The sequence below is a fragment of the Bos indicus genome, chromosome 2, assembly GCF_029378745.1.
Source record: "Bos indicus isolate NIAB-ARS_2022 breed Sahiwal x Tharparkar chromosome 2, NIAB-ARS_B.indTharparkar_mat_pri_1.0, whole genome shotgun sequence".
NCBI classification, from domain to species: Eukaryota; Metazoa; Chordata; class Mammalia; order Artiodactyla; family Bovidae; genus Bos; species Bos indicus.
In genome coordinates this window covers 48257356-48276108 of record NC_091761.1, presented here as the reverse complement: position 1 = coordinate 48276108, position 18753 = coordinate 48257356, and the positions used below count along the sequence as shown (strand labels likewise).

General features: G+C 37.0%; 1 protein-coding gene across 4 annotated transcripts in view; it reads right to left on the bottom strand.

The window, feature by feature from the left end:
- Positions 1-809: 809 nt before the first annotated feature.
- ORC4 (origin recognition complex subunit 4) overlaps positions 810-18753 on the bottom strand; it is a 95036-nt gene continuing 77092 nt past the window's right edge. For 3 of the 4 annotated variants that reach the window (XM_070799743.1, XM_070799769.1, XM_070799752.1), the window contains 5 exons: positions 11053-11139; positions 5431-5539; positions 4638-4733; positions 4484-4551; positions 810-1794 (listed from right to left, as the gene is read on the bottom strand). In XM_070799743.1, coding sequence (XP_070655844.1) covers positions 1606-1794; positions 4484-4551; positions 4638-4733; positions 5431-5539; positions 11053-11139 — 549 coding nt within the window. In that variant the 3' untranslated portion in view covers positions 810-1605. The other variant, XM_070799760.1, reaches the window with a different exon arrangement.

Here is an 18753-nt window from a genome sequence, read left to right as displayed (position 1 = left end):
TTCATTTGTGTGACTTTTGCTAACTTACTTTTTATAGTTTGTTATTTAGCTATTTCACTGATGTGATGGATATTTCTGTAGTTTTTACATAGCCAGGTAAGTAGATGAGGGCTTTCAAACCTTCGAGTGGGCATCCTAAGCAGATAAAAATTTGCAGTCTTCAAGCCAGTTCTTTAGGTGCTTTTGTGGTCAGTGCTTTTAAAGCAGAGGGTACTCACCTAAAACAGCTCAGAAAAAATTTTAAGGGACAATTTTGGCTCAAGTGCAAAAAACCCTTACGTCTTAATATTGCTGTGACCATGGTAAGTATTTTGGCAAAATATCCCCTAAAAATCTGTAAACTATTGCACAGAACCAGGATGCAAGCCTTGGCTTTCATGAAACACTGCTGAAAAGTAAATGACAGTGATCTGGAACCTAAGAATGCCTATGTATGCAAGGAATAGTTGCAGGTACTGAAGAGCTATTTTTGTGCATAGAAATCTCATACTCCATTCTAAACACAGTAACTCTTAAAACCAAGAAAATAGTTTCTTAGAGTATACTTAAAAAGACACACTAAGAAACACAAAACTGAGCTCTGATGTCAACGAAATGAGTTGGAATTCCAGGGTCTGTCAATGCTCTGGACAGGGCCACTACTGTGTTAGTTTTCTCACCTGTAAACAAGAGTAACTAATGTCAGGGTCTTTGACAGTTTTAAAAGGATTGCAAACTGTACAAGGATAGGGACTTTGTCTTTTGTAACCCTTCTATGAAAAAAATAGACAAATATTCTTGAATAAATGAAGTCACTAACACTTCATGAATGCTTATTAAATTTCACTTTAAACACATACCAATATGGTCAACTTTTTGATACAAACATTTAGTTAACACTGTCATACATTTTCTATTATTCGTGGGAGTGGCTTTACAGGAATTTGCTAAAGTGCTTGTTAAACAAATGCTAGTTCCTACAACATGCCCAAGAGTCGCATTTAAAAACATCCTACAAAAGATTCTTCCGTAGATGGTATGAGTACCATATTTTAAGAAGACTGGAAGAAAATGTTCAAACTTTTGGGTTTTTTCTTACATGTGAACCATCTTCTAGTCAAACTGATCAGGCTCCTGAACTGAAAGACCTTGGTCTGGGAGAGAATCTTAAATTTTCATGAATACAGAAAGACTGCAGCACTGCCCAATGGACCAAAAGATTACTCATTACATTTCAACTCTTAACCACTGTTTCTTTACTGCTTTGTTTACAGTTTGTAAAAATATCTGGCTGCTGGATTGAAATGAACTCTTCAAATGTACCACATAAATACTTTACAAGGGTTAAATTAAGCATACGTTTCAATCCCTAAGACAGTCATATTTATTTTTTTGAACAGTTACAACATATCACTGGAATTAAAACTTAAAATCATGTAACTGCTCGTATGATTCAAAGGCAAGGCACAGCCATGATACATGTTTAACAGTCTCCCATAAATACAAAAATACATCTTTATAAATATAAGAAAATGCAATAACATATCTTGTTAAATTAAAGGACAACAGCTTTTAGTTCTTTAGAGAAGTCTGCCTGAAACTCCATAACTGAAACCATGGTTATACTCATAACCAGCTTAGGGAGGATGTCGCCCACTGCCTAACATCTGTAGGACAGTTGGGGTATTTCTGCAAAGCATTCATAATTTGTGTATTATCCAAAAGTAGTTTCATCAGCTGATACTCCCTCTGTGCATTTACTGATGTTCTTTCCATGGGCCTTATTAATTCTAATTGTTGTAAGTGTTCAAACGCCTGAAAGATGAAACAAATAGTTTAGGTTGAATAAGGGAAGTAAACAACATTAAGCCAGAGAACAGTTAGGATTTTAGTCAGTTTTAGAACAGAGTACTAGGAAACAAAATGTAATAATAGATGTCAGTAAAGTTCAAAAACAATTCTCATCAACCTCATAAAAACTTCACACATCACATGAGGCAGTGTCAGTATAGAGCTGCCTGTCCCTACATCACTGAATGTAAACGGAACAAACAACTCAACTGCACAATCTGATTTTGTTCCTCACCTCATTCTGTCATATCTTTTCCTAGTACTTAAGTTAACAGAGTTTCTGGTTCTCTATGAAAACCCAAAGTCTGATAAGACCAGTACATTTTAACTAATGGCCCAGGTTACTCAAATTTGCCTTTATGTTTTGTTTTGTTAGACTTTGCTGTATAAAAGTTTAATATAGCTGTAAAAACAGAGGGCAGCAGGGAAGACCTCTAGCAGCACACCTGTTTAGCTGATCCTGTATGTAAATGACTCAGCAGAATGGTGGAGGTATGGAGGAGAGGACAGGCCCCTCCTTCCTGAAGAAGTCTGACAGAGACCACTACCACCTGTCAGAAAGTTCCTTTCTTCCATCTTCCCCACATTAATAGGGCTCCTTACTGTCCACTTCCTCTTAGCCCTTCATGTACCATGTCTTTTCTAACCATGATTGTTGTTTTAGTTACTTTATTAGGATATGAAGAAAAAAAGAAAACATTAAATTAGGACCAATCAACTATTAAATACTGATACACTGACCTTTCTATTCTTAAGCCTCACTGTGAAAAATACTACTGGGATACATTCTTTATAAACTAGAAAAATTCTTATGAAAAGAAAAATTGTTCAGGCAATTTCTGAAAATGAGAAAATACTAGAGGATCTGGCTATTGGCTGAATAAAATTGAGACTTCAAATATTTCTAGGTAGCAAAATACTTTCTTAATCAAAATGTAGAAATGACCAGTCTCAAGCTACTAGTAAAAATTTAAGTGCTCAGCTAACCCTTTCCACTAATACATTCCCATAAACCATGACTATCATTAGGAAGGGAGGAAAAAACCAACCTCCAGTACGTTAAGTATTTTTCCTATTGTTTTGAAGAAAATGGCAATGCCCTGATCTCATGTTTTTTTGGTTGCCCTAAAAAATAAGCTTCTGACTTCTAATATCCTTTAATATCCTTATAAAGGATACTAAAAAACTTATGGGTGCACTGCTTAAAAAATTCATAAAAGGTGTTTCTTCCCATAAAGTCCTCGAGAGCTGTGCTATTCAATATGTAACCTCAATGGGCTCTTGAGGATCTGAAATGTGGAACTCTATTTTTATAAAGTTTAAAAACTAACAGAACATTTTAAGTATGTTTGAAACAATTTCAGAATGTAAATTTACTTCTTCAGCTAAATAAGGGTCTGAACAAATAATTTAAAGAATCTAAAGAGCAATTATTTCCAATGACTAATCAGTGAATCAAAATGTGCTTTAAGTGTAAACACACAGAATTTCAAAGACTTAACACAAAAGAAAATAAAAAACTTCATTAATACCTTTCTATATTGACTACAGATCTAAATATTTTGGTACATTAAATAAAGCTTACTGTCTAAGTTAATCTCACCTTTCACCTTCTTTTTGTTGTCGTTGTTGCTACTAGAATATCTAAAATTACATTATGTAGCTCATGTTTCTGGTGGACAATGGTATGCTAGAATAAATTTCCTCAAGTTTTGAAACTCATGCCTTACCCAAGCTCTAACAAAATTGTCTCTATATACCCTCACTAACCAATGAGATTGTTTTTTATTTTCTTAATGACTCATTCTATCTCCTTTTACTGCTGAGATTTTATAAAGCCAACCTTAAGGGTATAAAAAGATAGGGCTGTATCTGTGTCTTGTGAAAGTCGCTCAGTTGTGTCTGACTCTTTGCAACCTCATGGACTATCCAGTCCATGGAATTCTCCAAGCCAGAATACTGGAGTGGGTAGCCATTTCCTTCTCCAGGGGATGTTCTGAACCCAGACTGAACCCAGGTCTCCCGCACTGCAGGCGGATTCTTTACCAACGAGGGAAGCCCAAGAATACTGGAGTGGGTAGCTTACCCCCTCTGCAGCGGATCTTCCCAACCCAGGTATCGAACCAGGATCTCCTGCATTGCAAGTGGATTCTTTACCAACTGAGCTATAAGCTGTGTCTTGCTGCTGCTGCTAAGTCACTTCAGTCGTGTCCGACTCTGTGTGACCCCATAGACGGCAGCCTACCAGGCTCCTGCGTCCCTGGGATTCTCCAGGCAAGAACACTGGAGTGGGTTGCCATTTCCTTCTCCAATGCATGAAAGTGAAAAGTGAAAGTGAAGTCGCTTAGTCGTGTCTGACCCTCAGCAACCCCATGGACTGCATGCTTAGGTAGAATTTAATGAGTAGTTCCTTTTCAGCACGCAATTGATAGGAGGAGACAGTAGAGGGCAGTACATCCCCACAAACTAAAACAACAGTACTCTTCAGAATTATTCAAACATTTCATTTTTAGAGTTTTTTTTTGGGGGGCGGTGTCTGTTTTGAATAAAATTCCTATGATAATACCTAATGTTTCAAAATTAATAAAAGTTCAGCTATGATATATATGATCAAAGTAGACAAAAATAAGCCTATCTGCAGAAAAAATCTTACCTTCATGACAACAGGTTTCTCAAAATTATAAACAGAATGGGCCTTTCTTTGAACAAACTTCTGGAATTCTGGACAGAAAGCAATGACATTGTTAGTACCGTCAAATAAGCAGTGGAGTATAGTCAGAAAGAAACTATCAAATGAGTCATCTCACCATTATAAACCATTTGAAAATTAAAGGGCTCCTCTTCATAGATATCATTTAAATGTTTCATTGCTATGATAAGACAGATTTCCAAGACTGACAGACCTATAGTAAAAGGGGAAAAAACTATGAGGTATAGTTTTACATACTGATTGAAACAAATCCTCCAAATAGGAGGATAATGTGAAAGGTTATGGCTTTGAGGGGTGGGGAGAGGCCAACAAAGCACTCCTCGGTTCAAATGTGTATCCGTCACTATTATCTGAATAATCTTAAGCAAGTTATTCAACCTCCCTCAGCTTAGTTTTAATTTTTTTTTAAATAAGGATCTTTCTAAACTTCCAGAAATTGTTACAAAGATTAGAGACAATACTATCAAGCACTTATCATATGACCTACAGCAAACATGAACAAGAGCTGCAATTATTATGTAACTTTCAATCATATAAGGCCCTCCATTATTCATAATCTCTAACCCCTGGAAATTACATCTAATTTATTTTTCCTGGAGAGGAGAAAGTTCACTTGATTCTCAAAAGGGATAGTCAACACCAAATGGCTAAAAGCCAATGCTCTTCAGTAATACTTGGTACACTGAGAATTGTATTTCCAATGCAGCAAGGCAGGTAGTGCATCAAGTTTCTTTCACTTTAAATGGGAGAAGTGAGTTAAAGGATGTATAGATATAAAAATATTTTGCAAATAAAAACACTATACTGATGTTAATTGTAATTTCAAAAAGTATACCATTATATAAAACTCAACCTTATTTTAAAAACTACTAATCAAGCAGGTTTCTCACCATGCACAATATTTCCTTTTGAGTCCATGCTACACAGCTGGTTTGCCTCCATTAGATCTGCTGCAGTTATAAATGGGTGTGACGGTGTTACACGATTTAAAGCAAGCATCTAGGGAAGTGCAGATCAGAAAAAGAAATGCATATTTACATGGGCATTTGGGGGTATTTTATTGAAGAAAACTTAATTTAGAGTTATGAAAGAGTAAATATTAATACTTGGGAAAGTTACTCTCAAATTTAGCTCTATTTAAATACAGTATTTCAATTCATAAGCCACATAAATGTATAAATGTAAATAAAGCATTAAAAACTTCTTGCTGCTCTCTTGACCTCTTCCTATTTGCATATCTTGATTACAAATCCTCAAAAGAAGAAAAAAACATTTTAAAAGGAGTGAGGAGAAGAGACCAAAAATAAGTAAGAATACTATTCAAAGCTCCAGAACAAAAAGGCAGAACTATGACTTCTATAAACTTTCTCACCACCCAATCAACCAATCCAGGTTAGTCTTATGTGACAGACAGAACTCAGCCACTTTGATGTTCAATTGTATTAAAAAGAAAAAAACAAAAATAAAATTATACCCAGAAACAACTCTCCTGGAAAGCAGGGAGCAAGTTGCTTTTGTGTAGCAAGCTATCTGCTCAACAACTAACAAAACTTCTGCATTTGAAGTTTTTATTTGTAACTTTGATAACAACTAAATTTTTTTTAAAGTTTATTTTTCACTGAAATATAACTGACTCTGCATTTAGTTCATATAGATAAAATCAGCAGATAAAAATGCATGGTATCTGATTAAATTTGAATTCCACATAAACAATGAGCAATTCCTTAAGTCTACATATTATATATGTAATGTAATAGTTGGGACATTTACATTAGAAACTCCCTCCCTTTTTAAAAAAAATTATTTTATATAAGTATAGTTGATATACAATATTGGGTTAATATCTACTATACAGCAAACTAATTCAGTTATACATACATATATATTATTTTTCATATTCTTTTCCATTATGGTTTATCACAGGATACTGAATATAGTTCCCTCTGCTTATAGTACAACCTTGCTCTCTATCCATTCTACATATCATAGTTTACATCTGCAAATTCCAAACTCTCAACCTACCCCACTCGTGCCCTCGGCAGCCACAGACCTATTCTCTATGCTTTTGAGTCTGTTTCTGTCTCGTAGATAGGTTCATTTGTGTCCTATTTTAGATTCCACATGGAAGTGATGGCATATGATATTTATCTTTCTTTCTAACTTAGTATGATAATCTCCAGGTCCATCCATGTTGCTGCAAATGGCGTTATTTCATTCTTTTTATTATGGCTAAATAGTATTCTGTAGTTATGCACATACCGCTTCTTTTTTCATTTATCTGCTGATGGTCATTTAGGTTGTTTCCATGTGATGGCTACTGTGAATAGTGATGTTATGAAAGTGTGTTTGTGTACATTTTTTTGAATTATAGTTTTGTCCAAACATATGCCCAGGAATGAGATTACTGGATCATATGGCAACTCTATTTTTAGTTTCCTAAAGAACTTCCGTGCTATTTTCCATAGTAGATGGAGCAATTTACATTTCCAACAGTGTAGGAGTGTTCATTTTCTTCACACCTTGCCCAGCATCTGTTATGTATAGCATTTCTGATGATGGCCATTCTCACTGGTGTAAGATGGTACCTCACCGTACTTTTGATTTGCATTTCTCTAATAATTAGTGAGTTTAAGCATCTTTTCATGTGCCTGTTTCCATCTGTATATCGTCTTTGGAGAAGTATTTATTTAGCTCCTCTGCCCGTTTTTTGATTCGGTTGGCTTTTTTTTGTTATTAAGTTGTATGAGCTGTTTGGTATTTTGGAAATTAAGATCTTGTCTGTCACACCATTTGCAAAATTTTGTCCCACTCTGCAGGTTGTCTTTTTATTTTGTTTATGGATTTCCTTTGCTATACAAGAGCTTGTAAGTTTCAGTAGGTTCCATTTGTTTATTTTTGTTTTTATTTTTTTAATATAAATTCATTTTAATTGGAGGCTGATTACTGTACAATATTGTAGTGGTTTTGCCTTTTATTGCCTTGAACTCTCTCCCTTTTTTAACCAGGGCCCAGGGTCCTTAATTGAACAAAAGAGTTTGGTAATCCTTGACCTTCATTTCCCTACTGGGAGGGACCCAGGAACCCAGTAGCTCCTTTCCATTCTCTTACCTTTCCTTTTTATTATAAAATATTTTCAACATATAAATAGGCAAGAGAGTAATATAATGAATATCCATGACCACTTCCTCAGCTTATGAAATATAAACTTACAGAGTTGAAGCCCCTGTCTCTTGCCCTGGTTGGACTCTCTACTCTTCTCCACGTAAAAAAAAATCATGCATGTCTTCATCCTTCTACTACATATCTTTGTATTCCTAGATAATACAGAGTAATTTTCAAGTTTTATATAAATATCATCTTGAACTTATGCAACACAGACACCATACCATCAGACATAAACTTTGCACACCCACCAAACTGGCAGAAAAAAAAGGTTTAATTGTAAAATTGAAATTGTACACCATGTCCCTATACTGGAGAAGTTAAATATCTTTGTAACTTATAAATCATGTAGGATTCTACACTGGTAGATTATTCTTAGTTCTTTCGCTCATATTCACTCATATTCACAGTTTGTTCCTTTATTGATTACTGTAGAAGCTTTTTCTACATTATGGACAGTGTTGATGATTACATGCATTGCATTTTTCATCTCCTAATCACTTCTTCTATGGTATCTTCCAGTGTCCAGACATTTAACAAAAAATTCAATATAATTAACATTAACTGTCTTTTCTCCTATGGCTTGTAATTTGTGTAACTTCTCTAAGCAATCTTTTCCTACTTCAAGTATACAAACATATCTTTCTTCTAATTAAAAAAAAAGCTTTGTTTTTATACATATATTTAGGTTTATCAATCTGAAATTACCTTTAGGCTATGCATTTGAGGGTACTTTTTTTACCATGTGTATAACTCCTTAATTTTATTGAAAAATTAGCAAACTATATTTAATCTCAGTCTTTATTTTCTTTATAATTTCTACCAATTACAAAACTTTTCTTTTTTTTTTTAATTTTTATTTTTATTTTTTTTATTTTTATTTTTTTTGATGTTCAAGCTGGTTTTATTTTTATTTTTTTTTTATTTATTTTAAATTTTTAAAAGAAAATCCATCCTGAACCCTCCTCCCTCCTCCCTCCCCATACCATCCCTCTGGGTCGTCCCAGTGCACCAGTCCCAAGCATCCAGCATCGTGCACTGAACCTGGACTGGCATCTCGTTTCATACATGACATTTCACATAAAACTTTTCTTAAAAAAGAAAAATCAAAACAAAAATTAAGCCATCACCTTGAATTAAAAATATAATAGGAAACTAGCAAAACAGTGCTTTCTCATGTTGACAATTTTGAGCCAGACATTTTTCCAGAATGAAGGTATGCTATGCTGTGCTTATTCATTCAGTCGTGTACAACTTTGTGACCCCATGGGCTGTACCCCATCAGGCTCCTGTATCCATGGGAATTCTCCAGGCAAGGTTGCCACGCCCTCCTCCAGGGGATCTTCCCAACCCAGGGATTGAACCCAGGTCTCCTGCATTGCAAGTGGATTCTTTACTGACTGAGCCACCAGGGAAGCCCAAGAATACTGTAGTGGGTATCCTATCCCTTCTCCAATGAGAGGTATGTGTTTCTGTATGTATGTGTGTGTGTGTATCCTCCAAATACCGTAAGTTAGTAAACACAGGTACCTAAATTACTAAAGTCTCTACTCTAAAAATTCTTAGTCTTTGTAATACCTCTGTGATAAAGACAGCTATTGCTAAAAATGGCAGGATGGTTTTGATAAATGGGAGGAGGATGTGCTAATAAGAGGGTAAGTACACAGGGAGGAAAATTCTTTTAAGTTTCCTAAGCAAAACCAGAAATGGAGAAGGAGAATCTGTAAAAAGAAAAAACAAAAACATGACAGAACCATGTAAGAGTAAAGCAGGATAAGCCTGAAGCCAGAGAGACTTGGATCTGAGTCGTGGGTTTGTTATCTACTAGCTGTGTGACATGGGGTAAGTTATTTAACCTCAAAGAACATCAGTTACCTCAAAGGTAAGTATAACACCCAAACATTAAAAAAAAAAAAGCAATAACAAAAAAACAGGATTGATATAATGGTAAGATATAATGCTGGTCATAACTAGAGCAGGAAACGGCAACCCACTCCAGTATTCTTGCCTAGAGAATTTCATGGACAGAGGAGCCTAGCGCGCTACAGTCCATGGGGTCGCTCAAACAGTCAGACATGACTCAGCGACTAACACACAAAGTAACTAGGTCACCTGACTTTTGTGCTATTTAATAAGTGATACCCATTATTATCATAAAATGGAAGTGACCAAAAAGAAACTCATGAAACCAAAATTATTTTCTCTTTGGAAGGTATTTGCTATACCTTTCATAATAATGAATAAATAACTTTCTAGAAATAGTAGTCTAGTATCAAATACTCGAGCGAAGGAAGTTTACTTTTCAGAAAAATTAAGTACCCCTTTCTTGATACTGTTTAAACTTAAGATAGAATTACTTGGTGAAAGACTATGACCAGGTAGGATTTGTCCAGGCATGTAAAGCTAGTTCAACATTTGGATCCAAGATATTAGAAGGTGAGAAATAACAATAATATATGAAGAAAAATTAGGTCATGTTAAGAGATTTGCACATTTCATGCACTTAAGTGTGTGTACTCGATTTCCACTTACTCATTACAATGAAAAAGATTTTGAAATGGCAGAAATAAAAAAAAAATCAAGCAATGTTGTTCAATATAACAAGCTAAACAAGAAAAGTCATATATCATGTTCATGGATAAAAAAAATAAACATCTGGCAAAATCCAACACAACCACAACAAACTCTCAGCAATTTACGGATAGATGGGAATTGCCATAACTTGACAATAAACATGTATTAAAAAGCTTCAGCTTATATCATATTTGATAGTAAAAGACTGAAAGTTTTTGCCCTAAGCTTGGCAATTATACACCCGCACCATTCTAATTTAATATAGCGCAAGTTCTAGCCACTGCAAAAAAGAAAAAGAAATAAAACATATACAAATTAGAAAGGTAAAAAGAAAAACTATTTTCAGATGACATGATTATCTATATAGAAAATCTCAAGAAGTCTATTAAAAAAAAAACTTAACTAAATGAGTTCAGCAATACTGCAGAAAATAACATCAACAACAAAGAAATCACATTTCTATATACGATCAGTGAGAATGCTAAGACAAAAAGTAAAAACAAAGTATTATTTACAATTGTTCCAAAGGAAGTTAAACACTTAAGAAAACACTGAAAACATACACAGGATCTGTGAGGTGAGATTTATAAGATGATGATAAAAGAAATCAAAGAACTAAATAAAAAAAGAGATGTACCATATTCAGGGATTGGAAGACCTAACGTAGTATATATGTTAATTCTCACAAAATTTATCTAGAGGTTTAACCAGTTCCCATCAGAATATAATTACCTGGTGAAAGAGAATGAGTGAATAAAAATAAAATTAATACAAACCAGTAGCATGTGTAATGAACGCAGGTTTTTGCTGACATTAAAATGCTTCTGCAGCACTTCTTTCACACTTCTATCTTCTGAGAGACTCTAGATGAAAAAAATCAAAAGAGAATTAAGGAAGAATGCAGATTAAAACCTAAATATAATATTATGCCTCACTGGTCGGTATACCTCATTAACTCTATCTAGTATTTATTCATTATTAAATAGGTGCTGGTCTTTTGGGGAAAAACAAAAAAATCAAAAACAAATTTCTACTCTATTGATTTTCTCCTTATCCTCTACCCTTTATGTTAATTCTGAAGACACAAAGATAAATATAACCCTTGTTACCATAAAATTTATTCAATCACAGTAGTGGGATGATCAAAATGTAGTAGTACATGCAACAGAGAATGAGGGTTATTTGTTGTTGTTTAGTCACTCAGTTGTGTCCGACTCTTTTCCAACCCCATGGACTGCAGCTTGCTACGTTCCTCTGTCCATGGGATTTACCAGGCAAAACTACTGGAGTGGGTTGCCATTTCCTTTTCCAGGAGATCTTCCCAATTCAGGGATCAAACCAGTGTCTCCTGCACTGGCAGGCAGATTCTTCACCGCTGAGCCACCAGAATTTCCACAGTTTATTGGATCCATGTAGTCAAAGGCTTTGGCATAGTCAATAAAGCAGAAGTAGATGTTTTTCTGGAACTCGCTTGCCTTTTCCATGATCCAGTGGATGTTGGCAATTTGATCTCTGGTTTCTCTGCCTTTCCCAAAAGCTTGAATATCTGGAAGTTCATGGGTCACACATTGCTGAAGCCTGGCTTGGAGAATTTTGAGCATTACTTTACTAGCATGTGAGATGAGAGCAACTGTGGGGTAGTTTGAGCATTCTTTGGCATTGCCTTTCTTTGGGATTGAAATGAAAACTGACCTTTTCCAGTCCTGTGGCCACTGCTGAGTTTTCCAAATTTGCTGAGATATTGAGCGTAGCACTTTCACAGCATCATCTTTTATGAAGTGAAATAGCTCAATTGGAATTCCATCACCTCCACTAGCTTTGATTGGAGTGATGCTTCCTAAGGCCCACTTGAATTCACATTCCAGGATGTCTGGCTCTAGGTGAGTGATCACAGCATCGTGATTATCTGGGTCATGAAGATTTATTTTGTACAGTTCTTCTGTGTATTCTTGCCACCTCTTCTTAATATCTTCTGCTTCTGTTAGGTCCATACCATTTCTGTCCTTTATTGAGCCTATCTTTGCATGAAATGTTCCCTTGGTATCTCTAATTTTCTTGAAGAGATCTCTAGTCTTTCCCATTCTATTGTTTTCCTCTATTTCTTTGCATTGATCACTGAGGAAGGCTTTCTTACTCTCCTTGCTATTCTTCAGAACTCTGCATTCAGAAGCTTATATCTTTCTTTTTCTCCTTTGCTTTTCACTTCTCTTTTCACAGTTATTTGTAACCCTTCCTCAAACAGCCATTTTGCCTTTTTGCATTTCTTTTTCTTGATGGTCTTGATCCCTGTCTCCTGTACAATGTCACGAACCTCTGTCCACAGTTCATTAGGCACTCGGTATATCAGATCTAGTCCCTTAAATCTATTTCTCACTTCTACTGTATAGTCATTTAGGTCATACCTGAATGATCTAGTGGTTTTCCCTACTTTCTTCAATTTAAGTCTGAATTTGGCAATAAGGAGTTTACAAGCTGAGCCATAGTCAGCTCCTGGTCTTGTTTTTGCTGACTATATAGAGCTTCTCCATCTTTGCCAGCAAAGAATATAATCAATCTGATTTTGGTGTTGGCCATCTGGTGATGTCCATGTGTAGCATCTTCTCTTGTGTTTTTGGAAGAGGGTGTTTGTGATGGCCAGTGCATTCTCTTGGCAAAACTCTATCAGCCTTTGCCCTGCTTCATTCTGTACTCCAAGGCCATATTTGCCTGTTACTCCAGGTGACTGGAGTAAACCTTTGACTGCGTGGATCACAATAAACTGTGGAAAATTCTGAAAGAGATGGGAATACCAGACCACCTGAGCTGTCTCTTGAGAAACCTGTATGCAAGTATGGAAACAACAGTTAGAACTGGACATGGAACAACAGACTGGTTTCCAATAGGAAAAGGAGTACGTCAAGGCTGTATATTGTTACCCTGCTTATTTAACTTATACGGAGAGTAAAAGTTCAATATTCAAAAAGTAAGACCATGGCATCCAGTCCTATCACTTCATTGCAAATAGATGGGTAAATAGTGGAAACGGTGGCTGACTTTATTTTTGGGAGCTAAAATCACTGCAGATGACTGCAGCCATGAAACTAAAAGATGCTTACTCCTTGGAAGGAAAGTTATGACCAACCTAGACAGCATATTATAAAGCAGAGACATTACTTTGTCACCAAAGGTTTGTCTACTCAAGGCTTTGGTTTTTCCAGTAGTCATGTATGGATGTGACAGTTGGGACTATAAAGAAGGCTGAGAGCTGAAGAATTGATGCTTTTGAACTGTGGTGTTGGAGAAGACTCTTGAGAGTCCCCTGGGCTGCAAGGATCTCCAACCAGTCCACCCTAAAGGAGATCAGTCCTGGGTGTTCACTGGAAGGACTGATGTTGAAGCTGAAACTCCCAATACTCTGGCCACCTGATGTGAAGAGCTGAGTCATTGGAAAAGACTCTGATGCTGGCAAAGATTGAGGGCAGGAGGAGAAGGGGACAACAGAAGATGAGATGGTTGGATGGCATCACCGACTCAATGGACATGGGTTTGGGTGAACTCCGGGAGTTGGTGATGGACAAGGAGGACTGGCGTGCTGCGGTTCATAAGGATCGCAAAGAGTTGGACATGATGAGCGACTGAACTGAACTGAACTGAGCCACCAGAGAAGCAAGAATTCAAATACAAGGTAAAGTATTACAAAGAATGCTTAACATGTATGAGGTAATAGGCTACAAAGAAGATAGAGCATTACAATTTTAGGGAACAACATGAGCACTGCAGGGAGATGGTGGCATATGGACAAAAGATGCGTAGTCACAATATCCTGAGGTTCAGTTACTGGCAGACTGATTGTATGGAAAGACAAAGGCAGCAAAGCTTAATTGGAGATAACTGCAATTCTCCATATAAGAAACAAAATGAGTCTGAATTAGCACACTGGTGTGAAGACAAGAAAGAAAAACATTAATAGAAGACACGTCTGATGGAGACTCTACTGGTGAAAAACAGAGATGAAGGGTAAAAGGGGATACAAAAAAATGAAAAGATGAAACTACAGGGAATAGAATGTCCCAGGAGGAGTGAAGAGGGAGATGTAGTCAGAAGTGAAACTTGCATTACTGACATTTAAGAAGTAAAGGGAAAAAAAGGAGCAAAGTAAGGGATTGAGAAAGATGTTGAACAAGTGAACAGAATCCAAGAGAGAGCAATAAAACCAGGGGAAGAAAACAAGAGGGACACACTTCAAGAGGGAAGTGGTAATAAAACTATATACTTTGTATAACTAAATTAAGATATATTTTGAGAGGTTGACGGCTTCAGAAATTTAAAGGTCAATTTGGCCAACCAGTGCATCCTAAAGATCAGTCCTGGTTGTTCACTGGAAAGACTGATGTTGAAGCTGAAACTCCAATACTTTGGCCACCTGATGCAAAGAGCTGACTCATTTGAAAAGACCCTGATGCAAGGAGGGATTGGGGGCAGGAGGAGAAGGGGATGACAGAGGATGAGATGGCTGGATGGCATCACTGACTCGATGGACATGAGTTTGAGTGGATTCCGGGAGTTGGTGATGGACAGGGAGGCCTGGCGTGCTGCGATTCATGGGGTCGCAAAGAGTGGGACACAACTGAGTGACTGAACTGAGGGCCATTTAAAAAAGCAATACCTAAATATATACTTAATATATCAACTTTATAAGCTATTTGGTAAGAAGGATTTTACCTTTTTTTAGAAGGATTTTTAGAATTTTTAGAAGAATTTTAGAAGGATTACAGTTAATTTCCAAAAGTTTTCTTTAATATGTATTACTTTATTATTTTATGCTCATCTGGTGTACTTCCAAAGGGTATTTGACCCTGTTTATACAGCAACAGCAAGCCCTTTAAGAAAGAAAGAAAAGACTAAAAACAGTGACTGCAGTGAATAAGGATCAATGAACCGTGAGATTCATGTGGCACTGAACAAAAGATTAGATGGAAGGACAGTAAATTCAGAGTTGGCAGAGACAAAAAAGGCTTGGCTAAGATTGATATAATTTTTCAAAAGTCATCTGCAAGGAATAAAAATTATTTAACAACAGTAACAAAAAAAGCCCAGAAAACTAAGTATACTGTATTTTCAGAGTTAAAACTGTATGTTTCTACTTCCGACTGGAAGAAGATCTAGATTCAGGCATAAGTTCAAGTCTAATGGGGTGAAGTTTTATGCTCCCAGTAAATACACTATCCTAGTTATTATAGTTTCCAACCCTTGCTACTATTTTTAGTCTTTATCTTATTCATGGAAGCTGTAGAGTCCCTTTTCACCAATAAGCACAGGAGTAACAGTTGCAGAAATAACTTCTTAACATGCTCACTGCAGTTTGCTTCACAGGCAGTTTCTCAGAAGAATGTTATAGGGGAACAGCAGTATTACAGAGGAACAGCAGGATTCATGCTGCTCCAGGGACAACTCACTGGCAGCAGTACAGGTACCAAGTCTCCTAGTCTGTCCTGTTAAACATTCTCACCTCCTGTTAACTGAAAGGTTAAGACAGCAGGGGATCTTTCTTGAACTTAGCTATAGCACTTTGTGGGAACTTCCTTTGAAGAGAAATAGATATGGTCCTCTTAAGATGCTTTTATACAGAGATTTTTCTTACACTGTCTTGCTGAGATGTTGTTTATCCTGCTTACTTGCACATTTCCATAGAACTAAAACAAACACTCAAGCTGGTACGATGTATAGGTTCAAGCCTATCATGAAGATATTTCTTGGATGCGATTCCATAGGTGACTTGTTAGCACTACCTTTGCTTTCTGTTTAAACCTAGAATTTGAAAAAACTTGCTGGATAGTCAGCACTGAGAGAAAGGATAGCTCCTTCAATGCACACCCCCATTTTCAGGCAAGGCCTCTGGCCATGGTGCTGACATTTTAATTTTTTTCTTCAACTGAAGCTCATTTATTAGCATATTCCAAATGCTATCGGCAACAAGGGACTAGACAGTGTCCCTGAATAAGATAAAGACTAAAAACAGTAGCAACAGATTGGGGACTATAATAACTAGGATAGTGTATTTACTGAGAGCATAAAACTTCATCCCATTCAGTTCAGTTCAGTCGTTCATCGTGTCCGACTCTTTGCAACCCATGAACTGCAGCAGTTGGATGGACAGCAGCCTCCCTGTCCATCACCAACTACTGGAGTTACACAAACTCATGTCCATTGAGTCAATGATGCCATCCAACCATCCCATCCTCTGTCATCCCCTTCTCCTCCCGACTTTAATCTTTCGCAGCAGCAGGGTCTTTTCCAATGAGTCAGTTCTTCACATCAGGTGGCCAAAGTATTGGAGTTTCAGCTTCAACATCAGTTCTTTCAATGAATATTCAGTACTGATTTCCTTTAGGATGGACTGGATGGATCTCCTTGCAGTCCAAGGGACTTTCAAAAGTCTTCTCCAACACCACAGCTCGAAAACAACAATTCTTCTGCGCTCAGCTTTCTTTACAGTCCAACTCTCACATCCATACACAACTACTGGAAAAACCATAGCTTTGACTAGACGGAACTTTGTTGGCAAAGTAAAGTCCCTGCTTTTTAATATGCTGTCTAGGTTGGTCATAACTTTTCTTCCAAGGAGCAAGTGTCTTTTAATTTCATGGCTGCAGTCATCATCTGTAGTAACTTGGGAATCTAAGAAAATTAAGTCTCTCATTGCTTCTATTGTGTCCCCATCCGTCTGCCATGAATTGATGGGACCAGATACCATGATCTTAGTTTTCTGAATGTTGAGTTTTAAGCCAACTTTTTACTCTCCTCTTTCACTTTCATCAAGAGACTTTTTAGTTCTTCTTCACTTTCTACCATAAGGGTGGTGTCATCTGCATATCTGAGGTTATTGATATCTCTCCCGGCAATCTTGATTCCAGCTTGTGCTTCATCCAGCCCAGCATTTCTCATGATGTACTCTGCATATAAGTTAAATAAGAGGGTGACAATATACAGCCTTGATGTACTCCTTTCCCAATTTGGAACCAGTCCATTGTTCCATGTCCAGTTCTAACTGTTGCTTCCTAACCTGCATACAGATTTCTCAGGAAGCAGGTCAGGTGGTCTGGTATTCCCATCTCTTTCAGAATTTTCCACAGTTTATTGTGATCCACACAGCCAAAGGCTTTGGCATAGTCAGTAAGAAGTAGATGTTTTCCTAGAACTCTCTTGCTTTTTCAATGATCCAGCGGATGTTGGCAATTTGATCTCTGGTTCCTCTGCCTTTTCTAAATCTAGCTTGAACATCTGGAAGTTCACAGTTCACATACTGTTGAAGCCTGGCTTGGAGAATTCAGCCCATTAGACTGGAACTTATTCCTGAATCTGGATCTTCTTCCAGTGGGAAGTAGAGACATACAGTTTTAACTCTAGAAAATATAGTGTACTTAAGTTTTCTGGGCTTTTTTTGTTGTTGTTGTTTTGTTTCTGGGCATATTCCAAAGGGAGGTGGCAAATGATGATTCAGATCAGATAGATCAGATCAGTCGCTCAGTCATGTCCGACTCTTTGTGACCCCATGAATCACAGCACGCCAGGCCTCCCTGTCCATCACCAACTCCGGGAGTGCACTGAGACTCATGTCCATGGAGTCAGTGATGCCATCTAGCCATCTCATCCTCTGTCGTCCCCTTCTCCTCTTGCCCCCAATCCCTCCCAGCATCAGAGTCTTTTCCAATGAGTCAACTCTTAGCATGAGGTGGCCAAAGTACTGGAGTTTCAGGACGGGGCAAGAAAATATCAGTGCTAAGAGACAGAAACTCCAGTGGTACTAGCTCTACCTTAAGAAAGAAAGAACCACAAAATAATCAAAAAGATGACGGGAGTGTTTTCACATTCATTCCTATCATCCTGCCCCTTAACTCAGTGCTCAGCAAAGGACAAAAAAAAAAAAAAAATAAGGGCAAGCAACTCTATTATCACATGCTTACCATTTTCTGAGTCATCAAAAGTTACACTTCATAGAAACTGTCACCATCTACTTCCTTTATATACCCACTATAAGACGCTCAGAATGCAACACAGCAGGGAAGGACAGAAAAATCCAGGACAGGACAGCACAATCTAGGCTTATGGAGTCATTTTAGGAAAAGAAAGTGAGCAGAGATAAGAATACAATAAGCACTGGGAAATCACAGACATTTAAATTCTAGGAAAGACTGCGTCTGATCACTAAAGCAATCAGAAAAATAACTATTGTTAACATGACAATCAGTTCAAGATTTAGGAAAGGTGAAAGTTTGTGACACACTCAAAAGTGGACTCACAGGCCAAAGATCCAGAGCTCTGATGCACTTCAGACCCAGGTAAAGAAAAAGACAATATAAGAGCACCAACCATAAAGTGTTCATAAAGCATGGAATCCTTCAGTCAGATGCAGGATCAAGAAAAACTTACATGACATAGTAAATTACTGAGTTCCAGGCAAAATTAATTTGGGGAGGAGGGTAGAAGGGAAGACTCAC